Consider the following 12,680-nt stretch of genomic DNA (forward strand, 5'->3'; position numbering starts at 1 on the left):
CTTTTCACCCAAGGATAATGTATATATTTCAGTTGAGGATCATTGAAGTCATACATGACGAAATGGGCCCCAAGCCTGGAACCTGAATCGTTAGTTACTAGATGTTGGTACGATGATATTCATAATCCAAAGTCCACATGCCTCGTAGTAATAAGTGGCAAGCTTTGTTTTTTGTGCATCAAAAGCCATATTAGTGTGTTCTTTACATGCATCTTGAATTGCTGCCATCCTGGCCTACGAATGGATATAGCGTATGTCAATCTGAACCGTTCATCAGGTGGATTTTATGTAGATTTTGCATGGTACAAAAACCATAGGTAGGACAATTCCCATCTTTCGATCCGAACGGTTTTGAATGCATCTGGGAAGTTGCCTTCCATTTTCATGCTCATTCGAAGGCCACAGATCAAATAGCTAGGTTGTATGTTGGTCTGGATTACCGTTGCTTTTCGTTTTGATAGACCGTCCACAGTAGCACTCACTGGATGAATAGACCATTTGGGGACAATTTCCTACGACTGCTGTAGGGAGCCTTTGCGAGAAAAAGCTCCTTGGGCCTATCATGATGCGTGTGACATCTACCTTGTCCAAAATCAAGCCTTTTCAAAACTCTAGTTTTCAAGACCACTGGAATGGTGGGATTGGGACATCCAGCCGCTGAAACCTTCCTAGGGCCACCATGATGTTTATTTCCATCCAAACCCTCCGTAAGGTGAGTCCCATTGGGATGAAGATAAAAGCAAAACATTAGTCTGATCCAAAACTTCAACCGCCCAAAACGGTTCCAATGGTAGGGATACCGACCCCAACTTTTTCCTGTGGCGTGGCCCTCTTAAATTTTTATGGAACTTATTTTTCAGCCCACGCCCAAGCATGATTTGACACAAAATGATGAATGTGAGTAGATGTAACACGCGTAACCAGGGCCTTTAAGAGCTTTTTGTTGCATGTGCACCAAACAACAGTTAAATTTGCATCTAATACTGTTTGCTTTCACCAACTTCAGGCCCGTTTGAATGGGACGTGGATTTCCTGCCTAAGGCTTTTGTAGGAAGTTCCTAACGGGAAGCTAGGTGGGGCTATGGTATTTTTCCATATCATTTTCTGACATCGGATAAAAAATGTGGTAAATCTAAAATTCAAGTGGGCTGCAATGCCGGACCGGTTAAGTGAGCATGTAAAGATTGTAAAAGGTTCCCGATGTCATTGTTGTGCTTTGAACATTGGAAATAACAACCGTAAGTCTTTCTTTCGTGCGTGTGGGCTAACTTATATTGGTGGTATAATTAACTTGGAGTCACCACTAACCAATTAACTCAAAATCTCATAATTGGCTAAACTGTACAAAATTTATGAAAGCTAAGAATCCGAAGACTTGCTTTAAAGTGACTCTTGATCTACAATTAGGGATTCCGAGTAAAGGACTTCAGTTATAGGGAGGGAATCTGTTAAAAACCCTCTTTGCCCACGTGTATGGTCTCTACTTCATGTGTTAGCTAATTGATCGATCCAAAAGAATCAACAACCCCAAGTGTAGGGGTGCAATATATTTTTAACTCGATGAGACCGAGATTAAATCCTTAGAAACTTATATTGGTACGTTCTCAAAATACTTTAGAACTATAACTAAAACTATGAAATCTGAATTAGAAGAAGCAATAATTAAAATCTACATAATGCAAAGAGAAAATCAATGAAATAAAATATTAGAGCGCCAAGGATCCACTTCTAACCATTCTCATGCCTAATTCACTCAATTCAAATAAATAAATAAATAAAATAGGAATTGAAGTCCTATCCTATCCAGCTAGATATTTGAGCGGTTAATTCAAAATTCGCAATCCAACACATATTTGAACTTCAATTGATTTAGTTCCCACATGAAATTCAATTAAATAAAAAAAATAGGAATTAAAGTCCTATCCTATCCAACTAGATAATAGAGCGGTTAATTCAAAATTCACAACCCAATACATATTTAAACTTCAATTGATTCAGTTCCTATATGAAGCATCAAGTTATTGATCACAGGGAATCCAAAGTATCTGTCGTGCCCATACTTCATAATAAATTTATAAATTTTACTGATAAATCTCATGTAAAATAAATAAACCAACAGTTTTAACATTCCTAAGCATCCAAAGTGACAAGAGTCAATAATGGATTAAAGTAAACTAAAATTAAAGATTTAGTCAAATTAAAATTAATGAATTATTAAATATTCAAATCTAAATCAACACTACCAAAAAAAAAAAGTGCAACGCCGATGGTTTAGAAGTGGCGGCTTTGACTTTCCCAGACGGTTTTTAGCCGTCGGACAGGCCGTCAAGAAAGTGGCTTCAGCGTTGCTTGCCGACAGATTTAAGCCGTCGGTATTTCTCATTAAATTATTTTTTAAAAATAATGAAAATGAATTGCCTGATCAATGCACATCCAAATCTAGATAAACCCATTTCTCCAAAGCCCCAAACCTACCAACCTATTCAAAAAGGTAAGGCTACACAAAAGAAAAGAAAGAAATCAAAATCAGAGCTATCATCCAAGTCTCTGAACATAAAATTTGTACTTCCATTAAAAATTGATTGTATATTAGCCAATCCCAGGTTGCCACCTGGCCATGACGGATCATGACAACTCCATCTAAAAGGAAACTTAAGAAGAAGGTTGATACAATCATTAAATCTATGCTTATATATATATATATATATATATATATATATATATATATATATATATATATATATATATAGAGAGAGAGAGAGAGAGAGAGAGAGAGAGAGAGATGCTCACCTATGCTCCTATGCACATGCGCACCTTTGCGCACGTGTCATAGGCGTCTAATCTGAATGGTCCATAAGATGCGGAATCCCATGAAATCCTAGGGGATGAATTTTCACTCTGCTCTAAGATTCCGATGGGCCATAGCAAAGAGAAATGCAAATCAAGGGAAGAAATTGTTTTCATTTTTCATGGCCCACTAAAGTTTTGCTTCAAAGTAAAAAGTTGGTACAAGGGGATTTCATGAGGTTCTGCTCCACATGGACCGTTCAGATTTTCGAGACTCATCACGTATGATGGGTTCTCAAAATAATTCGTAGGACGTGCGAACTAGTTCGCAGCTGAGCATTCCTATATATATATATATATATATATATATATATATATCCCAATTCTCACAAATCATGAGGTAAATCTTTCAAGTTATAAGCTAATTCTCACCTTTTTAGTGAAGATAATGATTACATTCAAAGTAACGTATAAACCAAAGTTTTATCAAGAAATATACTTTGGATAGTTTGGATTAAATCCATATTATAAATTTTTCCATACAAAAAAAAAAAAAAAAAACATTAACCATCCAGATTATAGGTTGTTGATGGGATGGTTAGAATAGAATCATCTTATTGTTGTGATTTGTTCATGGTGGCACATGAAGTTTGGGCTGGAACCAATAGACAGTCCAGATTGATCGATTCAGACTGTTCACTTCCCTACGCAGCTAGGAGTAGCATAACTCCCGTTAGAGAGCTCTTATGACAGAGCAGAAATGTGAAAGATACCAAAATGAAATAACATATATACCGAAGCCAATTCATAAACATGAATACATTAAAGGAAACTCAAAATTTGGAGAATGGTGCACAATAGATGAAATTACAGAATACAAAGAACCAGACATGACCATAAAAACCCAGATACTTTTGATGCAAGAAAATCATGTGCATGGCCAACAGAATCATAAAGAGACACAACAACAAAATCCAAAGAATCCATAGAGAAGTAAAGGTCAAATGCTAATGCTAATGGATGGCCACAATTAAGGTAAGAAGCCTTTTTCTTTTCTTTTTTAATAATTTTTTCCACTGAATGTAAAAGGAAATACATTAAGAAAATAGCACAAAATAGTAGCCAATGCATGTTGTCAAAAGACGATAAACATACACTGCTTGTCTTAGAATGAGAAATTGTTGCTTCTATTTGATCAAAATCAAGAAGTATGCACCATGCAATGAGGCAAATGCAAACGACTGATCCATCCAAATGTTAAACTAAATGTAGTCTACAATTTACTCTGGGATGCAAAAGCAGATCAGAGTCACTGCATCGTAAAGGATGAATGGAAAATGTCAATAATGGCGAAACCCATTACCTGATCTTTCAGCTGCAGTTTCTCAAAACCTTTAGCAGATCTGAATGATTGATTGGATGGAAATTATCACGGGGAACTGAAAAGTGCTCCGCTGATGAGACCAATGGCTTCAATGTAGCGTTCCACGCATCTTGAGATGCAACTACTCTCGCTCCCACTCAAGCTTGTCCCTGGCTTTGTGATGCACGCTCCCACTCAAGCTTGTCCCTGGCTTTGTGATGCACTTTGCAACACATTTCTCCCTTACCGTCTCGAGGAATTCCTCAGCATAAGCTTGAGCAAGCTGGTTCTTGACCTGATCTATTAGAGCTTCGATGGATGGAGGGGACGACAAGGACCCACCACCGCTCGACGGATATGATGAAGAGAAGGGGTCCATTTTCCTTTATTTCGACGGTGGGAGGTAAGAAGCCTGCATAATGTAGTTAAACATGAAGCAGTTACTTGTATCGGACACACAATGTAACATATCAAGAGCCATTACAGAGTCAAGAAGAGTGGCCACTCACAAGATGGAAACTTCAGGGATGAGAAAGGATTCCAATAATCAAAATGCAGAATATCAAGATCAAGCGATCCATTAATTAAAATGTAGATGGTTCAAATTTTAGAGAATAGCACTTAACCAAGAAGATAGCCTTATCTTTTTTCTTTTTTCTTTTTTCTTTTTTTTTTCTTTTCTTTTATAAAAATAATAATTTAAAAAATAAAATAAAATAAAATAAAATAAAATAAAAAAAAAAAAAACACCAAGGAGATGGCCTTGATCGATATAATCAAACAAGACCATAGCTACATCAATACAATGTAAGTACTTTAAAGAATAGAAATAATTTCTGATATTGCAGTGCAGAATACCAAAATCTAGCAGAAGTCCTTAAAAACAAACAAACTTAGCCTAAAACTGTGAAATAATAGATGGCCAATAAATATAAAAACATAAAATAAAATAAAAACAGATAAAAATGCATAATACCAAAACCAAACATCCCATTAATCCAAGTCAATTCAAAACAGAAAACAGAAATAACACATTCTGAACTCTACAAAACCAAACCAATAGCATGGATGGAACTTTGAAGGATGGGAGTAGGTAGACTCTTGTACTGGAAAATCATTCCTTAACTCATTCATATTTGCATCCATCAAATGCCACAAAAAAGGACTGTTCTGTTCCTCAATGCATTTGGACCAGTTCAGAAAAAGGAAACTGCTTTAGACAGATTTCCATTTTTCTACCATTTCACCTCAAATAGATGGCTAGGTGCCCATGTTAGTTTTAAGAACCACTTTGAAAATGATGGCAAGACATATTCACAGATGGCACTGATGTGCAACTATCTTGACCATCCAAATTGTGAGTCCCATTGTGGATGGAGCATATCTCTACTGATCGCGCAATCCTAACCATCCAATTCGTGGCCATCAAATGGATGGTTAGAATGAACTGCTGCATGGTCCAAATGAATAGTTCTATCTGTAAACATCGGCAGGTTCCTTCCCAAGCACGTGCTGTACAGGTGCTTTTCTCTGCACATATTGAATACCGTTAGTAAATTTTACACTAAAAAAAAAAATGACAATGAGAACCTAATTACCCTATCACATGAACCACGTTCCCAAGGGATAGGTAGCGTTGCAATGACAACACAGAGAAATGTGCACTCAGACAACAAAAACAGGGAATACAACAAATTTAGATTTTTCCTGTGAGATTATAAAACAATGATATTCGATTATTGGCATCAAATGCATTTGAATTTGAAATACAATTCCCTTGAGTTTATAGCCCATAAATTCCACCTGAATTTAGACAACATGTTTTCTATTCAGTTATTCATACGTGTAAAAAAAAAAATTTAACAAAAAAAAAAAAAAAAAAAAAACAAACATTGAGCTAGGGAAACAAAATACCATTCAAGGTTTTTACACTCAGCATCATTGCCAACTCAGCCAAACCATCATCCCTGCAAGAAGTTTGCAAACATCCTCAATTAGTCTTCCTAAAGCAAACTATCATTAAATCCCATAGAAGCAGCCACAAATGTGCATCTGCAGCAACTATTTACTATCATAGATTAGTCCTCTGGTCCACCAATGAGCAACATTTATAATATCATTGCAACTTACAAACAATATGGAAAGAACATCAAAGTTATTAAAGAAGAGGAGAAAAAAAAAAGGTTCAAGTTTCCCATGAACCATGACTATAGACATCGAACATTGTTTACCTATTTTGTATCTGAAAGCTCAACGAACTCTCGAATGCATTGATATGTTCGGCAAAATGAATCTGTGAAAGGGAAGCCAAGGTGATTAGATTCATACCAGAGATTGTATTCTTTATACCTTAGCTGTGTGTGAACCGTTGATCACATGGGGGGTCTGGAAATGATCACAATTGGAATGGCACCAACTATGTTTCTCTTACAAAATTAAAAGATGTTTAACTGTTATGGGCCTGAAAAAATAAACAGTATTGCTTGCATCAGCTACAGAATCAGGCTGTTGAAGGTGCCAACTTTCATCAGTCAATGTGAGAACCAATTTGGCGTAGCTTTCGCATGTGGATGGATGGATTGATTGGAAGGTTCACACATCTGGGCTTAAGCTATATGATACATGAAAGAAAAATCCAGTTTCCACTGATGCCCAGATGACAGCTATCGAGTAGAAGCATGCCTTCCTGAGATGCATCAAATTTTCAGATGTCAACAAAAATACCATGACTAAGCACTTAAAATTGTAGAAGAATTGTTGTATTTAGTGACAAGTTTCTTATTATTATTATTATTATTATTATTATTATTATTATTATTCAGTTGGTATTATATACTTCTTGTAATGAAAATTTTCTTTTTTTTTTTGAAAAGACAAAGTACATCAGGATTAGCCCCGAAGTTTTCCCCATGGAGACCAAAAATGTCACCATATCTTTCTCTATGGTGTCCATGTTACCGGTGTCATCTCCTAGTACATGACCAGTGTTCTAAGCATCGGTATCGCTACAAGTTTAGCTGGCCAGGGATAATGAAACAATATCGATGTTGCCAATAATATCATTGATAACCGGAAATGTGGAGAAACATGGGAAAAACGTTAGGACTTTTAGCGAAATTTAAGGAGATGTTCAAATGTACATATTTGTATATTTAGGGAAAAAAATTGCAAAAAGAATGCATGATAACAAGTTTCCATTTAAGTGTTTCAAAGGTTTGGGCCGAAATTGCAATCGAAGACTTGTTGGGGTAGCCTCCAAGCTTCGAAGGAGATGCTATCTCTCTACAAATCGGGGCAAGCGAGGATCTCGATGCTCTCTCTACAAATTTGGGCGAGCGAGGAGATGGTCTCAGAGGCAGGAGAGAGAGAGAGAGAGAAAGAGAGAGGGGATTCGGTTAGGGCACTGACGGGAATATGGACAGACGGGCAACGGATTGACTACTCCCCTGCCACCAGCCCGGTGGCTGATGGTCGGTACTCTGTGGGCCCCACCATGATGTATGTATTTCATCCATTCCGTTAATATATTTTTAAAGATCATTTAATATCATGATCCTAAAAATGAGAGATAAATAAATCTCAAGTGGACCACACCACAGGAAAACAACAGTGATTGATATCCACCATTAAAATCATAATAAGGCCCACTGTACTGTTTATTTGACATCCAATCTGTTGATTAGATAATACAGGCCTAGATGAAGGGAAAAAACAAATATCAGCTTGATCCAAAACTTTTATGGCCCCCCAAAAAGCTTTTAATGGTTGACGCTCATTCAACACTGTTTCCTGTAATGTGGACCACTTGAGATTAGTATATAACTCATTTTTGGTCTCATTCTATAAAATGATATTTAAAAATATATGGATGGCATGGATGAAATACATACATCAGGGTGGGTCCCACAGAGCACCGACCATCAGCCATTGGCTGCTGGCAGAGGAGTAGCCAATCCGTTTCCGGGACGGATCAGGTGTTATCGGGACGCGGATTTACTGTGAAAGCTTTTCGACAGGAATTTCCGACGCGGGAAGTTCCTGCGCTGGAAACCTAGGTGGGGCCACCATGAAGTTTGTGAGAAATCTAACCTGTCCTTCCGCTTTTTGAACTCATTCTGGAACTTGAGACCAAAATTTAGCAGTATCCAGGACTCAAATGTGCCTCACTGAAGGAAAATGTGGATAGGGAAATTCCTACCATTGAAACCTCCCTTGTCTAAATGAAATCAATACCGTTCATAATGTCATTCCTAAGGGGATGAACTGAAAAAACAAATATTACCCTGATTCAAAATTTCTGTTGCCCCACGAATATTTCAACTGTGGGAGTTCAATCCTCACATTTTTGGCCCACTTGGGTATTGGATCCGGCTCATTTTTTATCCATTGTACAGAAATGAGCTCACTAAACGGATGGACGGGTTGAATTTCTCACAGACTTCATGGTGGGCCACACCTAGGTTTCCAGCGCAGCAGAAAGGCTTTGGCAGGAAGTTCCTGCGCTGAAAACCTAGAAAACCTAGGTGCTCCCATCGTTATGTTTGTGAGAAATTTACTCCATTCATCCATTCTGTCAGCTCATTCTATGATATAATTGAAAAAATAAAATAAAATGAGCCCGATCTAATATTTAAGTGGGCCAAAAAAGTGAGGATTGAACGTTCTAGTTGAAGTTTTGAATCAGGCTAATATCTCTGTTTTCAGTTCATCCTAGTGGGAATGATAAATATCACTGTACCCAGGTAGGTTTCAACCCAGGGAGGTTTCAATAATAAGAATTTCCCAACCCACCTTTTCCTTTGGTGCGCCCCACTTGAGTATTGGATTCTTCTTATTTTTCTTCTAAAGTTTTAAAATAATCTCACAAAAATGATGGACCGGGTAGATTTCTCACAAACATCATGGTGAGGCCAACCTAGGTTTCCAGCGCATCGTTGTTACCCGGTTTTGGCTGGAAGCAGATTGGCTGGTGTACCACACGCCGCCTACCTGGTGTGTGTTGACGTCACCAAGGTCTGTGGGTCCCATCATAAGGTATGAGTTATATCCAAACTGTTTGTCCACTTGGTAAGCTCCTTATAAGGCTTGAGCTGAAAAATAATATTGATCCAAAAAACAAGTGGACCAGACTATAAAAAGCGAGGATTGAGGATTGAACGCTTGCCATTGAAATCCTTTTGTTTTTTATCTTCATCTAATCCCGTGTGACCTTATGAACAAATTGTATGGAAAGTAAACGTTACAGTCGGCCCTACAAATATTTTAACAGTGAGAATCATTGTCCCCGCTTCTATGCGGTGTGGTCCACTTCAGCCTTGGAAATTACTCATTTTTGGGTTGAAGGTCTAGAATGACATCAGCCAAATGGATGAACGGTGGGTGTGTGTGTGTGTGTGTGTGTATATATATATACATCATTTTGAGGACCATGTAACTTTGATCTCCTTTGAACCCTGGGAGATGAGTAGCATCATCTCAACACGTATTCACAACGCTAGGTTGACGGTAAGGTACATCAGCCAATAGGCTTCCATTTTGGCTATTGACATTCACTATTGGTCCATGCTCTGTGGACCCACCATGATGTATGTGTTTATCCATGATGTCCATCCATTTCTAAAGATCATTTTAAGGCTTGATCTTAAAAATGAGCAATATATAAATCTCAAGAGGACCACACCTATTGAATGTCCACCATTATACCTCCTTACTTTTGCCAACAGCGTTATAGTGATTTGCCACAGCTTTTAGTCATTGGCGACTCCAACGAATAAAAGCCGTCAGGGAAATCACCCTACAACCGTCAACTTTGGTCTTCTGTTTTTTTTAATTTTATTTTATTTTATTTTAGTGCAAAGTAAGCTAGAATATTAAAAATAACTACAAGGTTCACTTATTAACCTTAGCTAAGAGATTTAGCCAATCATTATCATAGTTGAATTAAACTCAATCAAAAACATGAAAAACAACTTAGAACCGAAAGATTGAAAAAGAAGAACGAGTGTGTACAAGATCAATAACCTCTCACTCTCTCTGAAACCCTAATCCGTGTTAAGAACATCCTAATTCACCCTTTCAATATAGGAAAATTCCACACCGACTTTGCACCGACTTCAATTTTCTACACTTTTGTTACGTTTAGGTCGCATCGATGATGGTCTTTAGTCACACCGAAGTTAAGGTCAATTAACTTTCAGTTATAGCCGAATTTCTTCACAACATGTCTAAACTCTCTCTTCTTTTGGTCACACCGTGATAAACACTAAATATTGCATATTTATCATCTCAATTGCATTAACTGTCATGTTATTTGAGTGCTAAATTGATCTAATTATACATGTTTTTTTACATGAAAGGTGATTTTGGATCTAAGTATAAATACATGCTTAAAATAGAAGATTAAAGCTCAAAAGAATGATTAATGAAAAATCAGAGATTTAGAGGACATTATTGAAGAATTTTCATGCCTAAAATCCAAGAAAACCAAGCCCAATTGATGGAAAAAAGACTAAAAAATCACATGGTACAATAACAAAAATAACAGATTATTCGGTCCCACCGTAGGATGTGGTTTACTCCAACTAAAAGTACATAAAATAGTCCAGTAAGAAATAAAAATTTTCATAGATAATTTGACTCGACACTTAGGTTCGACCAAAGCTATGTTTGTTCCAAACGAATGAGAGCTCAGTGCGACCTACGGGAGACAGAGACTTCAGATAAATATTGAAGAAATTCATTTGCTACCGAGAGAGTTGTTCGGTATGGCCGAAGTGATGTTTTGTTCAACCGAAGCATAACAAAAGTGTGTAAATTTGAAATTGGTTTCAAGTCGATACGATTTTTTTTTATTTAATATTCTAAGATTTTCTAAGTACGAATTAGGAATTGGGAGAAAGACCTAGGGGTGGCGAAGCTTCTACAGAGCCATCATTCTTCTTCAATCCCTCAAATCTAGTTTGTTGTTTTAGTTTTTTTTTTTTTTAAAGATATTAGTCATGTAAGGCTAATCTCTTAACTAAGACTGAGGGATGAAGCTTATAATTCAATTACAGTATTTAGTTTGTTCAATAATAATAGGTTGAATGATGGTAGTAAATTGAATTGATTTGGATTCTACTTTAAAGTTTTTGAGTTGTTTATTTATGGATTTGTCGTGCATTCGGGTACAATGAATGCTTTGATTTAACAATTGTTTACCTTGAATTAGATAAGGATTCAATATGTATAATTGATTGATCTATTGTTGTCTAAGGGTGCGTTAAACACTTTTGATTCTCTGTGATTGAGATCTGAGTGCTTCATGAAAGAATCGTTCAATCGAAATCATATCTTATTGACATTAATGAATAGTTTAATAAAATTATCTTCTGATTGGATAAGATATGACTTCAATTCCAATTGAGTTATGCATTAAATCAATGAATGAGATATTGTGATTGCTATGAGTGGATTCATGGATCTATTGTCTTTTGTTGATTTAAAAACACTTTTTACCTCGCCGGATTAAAAACTCAGACAAACCCTAACTTTAAACTATTTCTAAGCCTTGTTCCCCATTTCCTGAGGATTCAACCTCAGTCTTTCTGAGTTATTACTACATCACAGCCCTGCATTTGGGGCTGTCAACCCTTGGGTTTGATCAAGTTTTTGGCATTGTTTTCAGGGAGTGGTGCAAACACACTTAGGTTTAATTTTTTTTGTTTGATTTTTATGTTAAGTTAGGTTTCTCTATTTTTCTAAAACTTTCTAGCCTAAGGTTTTTAGTTTTCTAATTTCATAATTTGGTTTTAAGGGTTTATTTTCTTTTAGATTTTCTAACATCGTTTATGTGTTTCTGTTTTGTAGGATCTTCTAGTTCTAGTTCCAGTCTTCTGGTAACATCCATCCTCATTCCCTCTACTTGCTTCCTTAATTGCTGTAGGATTTTAATTTTATTTTTAGCATTAGGTATAGAATTAGGGTTTTTTCATGTTTATAACGAAGTGGACACGAGAATACTCTAATCAACTTATAAAAGACAAAATATTAGTTAAAGGGTTGTTAGATCATTATGATAGGAAACGCCCTATTTCTCGTAAATTAGCTGGAACTACGATTGAGAGCCAACCGGGTTATGATGTTCCACCGGTTAATAAGGTGATGCATGATTATTATGTGGGTGATTACACTTATCAACAACCATTGATTACACCCACATATGATACATACGTCTTAATTTAAGGAATCATCAAAATTGAAGTTGGAGAGACAAACCAACCATGGATGCTAACAACTATCCCCAATGACCCTCTACTTATGAGCCCCCACAGACAAAGACCCTTGAGGATACATTGCAAGCATCTATGCAAGGACAAATGCAAATTAACCAAAGCATCTCACAGGCCATACAAGAGCTAACAACGTCAGTCGCGACAATTGAGTCACGCCTCATTAAGGAGGAATAGACTTTTCTAGCACAACCTCAGCATAACCCAGAAGCTAGCACAATGTGAGGTAAGTGATCTCAATTCTCCCGACATCATTAATT

General features: G+C 36.7%; 1 protein-coding gene across 5 annotated transcripts; it reads right to left on the reverse strand.

The window, feature by feature from the left end:
• Positions 1-3,873: 3,873 nt before the first annotated feature.
• LOC131216882 (uncharacterized) lies at positions 3,874-6,957 on the reverse strand. 5 transcript variants are annotated; one of them, XM_058211479.1, is made up of 4 exons: positions 6,382-6,957; positions 6,065-6,117; positions 5,469-5,680; positions 3,874-4,562 (listed from the first exon to the last, which is right to left on the reverse strand). In XM_058211479.1, the coding sequence occupies exons 1-4, from the start codon at positions 6,474-6,476 to the stop codon at positions 4,536-4,538; spliced, it is 387 nt and encodes a 128-aa protein (XP_058067462.1). In that variant the 5' UTR covers positions 6,477-6,957; the 3' UTR covers positions 3,874-4,535. The 5 variants fall into 5 exon arrangements, 2 of the variants coding, with proteins under 2 accessions (XP_058067462.1, XP_058067463.1); XR_009157086.1 differs by lacking the exon at positions 5,469-5,680 and having other exon boundaries at positions 6,065-6,202; positions 6,500-6,957; XR_009157084.1 differs by lacking the exon at positions 5,469-5,680 and having other exon boundaries at positions 6,065-6,211; positions 6,500-6,957.
• Positions 6,958-12,680: the final 5,723 nt, after the last annotated feature.

The sequence above is a fragment of the Magnolia sinica genome, chromosome 10 (genome assembly GCF_029962835.1).
Source record: "Magnolia sinica isolate HGM2019 chromosome 10, MsV1, whole genome shotgun sequence".
NCBI lineage: Eukaryota > Viridiplantae > Streptophyta > Magnoliopsida > Magnoliales > Magnoliaceae > Magnolia > Magnolia sinica.

What these genes read in the sequence shown, in the direction of transcription:
- LOC131216882 (XM_058211479.1), bottom strand. Translation starts at nt 6,476, where the DNA reads ATGAATCTAATCACCTTGGCTTCCCTTTCACAGATTCATTTTGCCGAA. An exon ending in AGCTTTCAGATACAAAATAG is followed by an intron (nt 6,118 to 6,381) that starts GTAAACAATGTT and finishes AACTTCTTGCAG; the next exon opens with GGATGATGGTTTGGCTGAGT. An exon ending in GAGTGTAAAAACCTTGAATG is followed by an intron (nt 5,681 to 6,064) that starts GTATTTTGTTTC and finishes CAATATGTGCAG; the next exon opens with AGAAAAGCACCTGTACAGCA.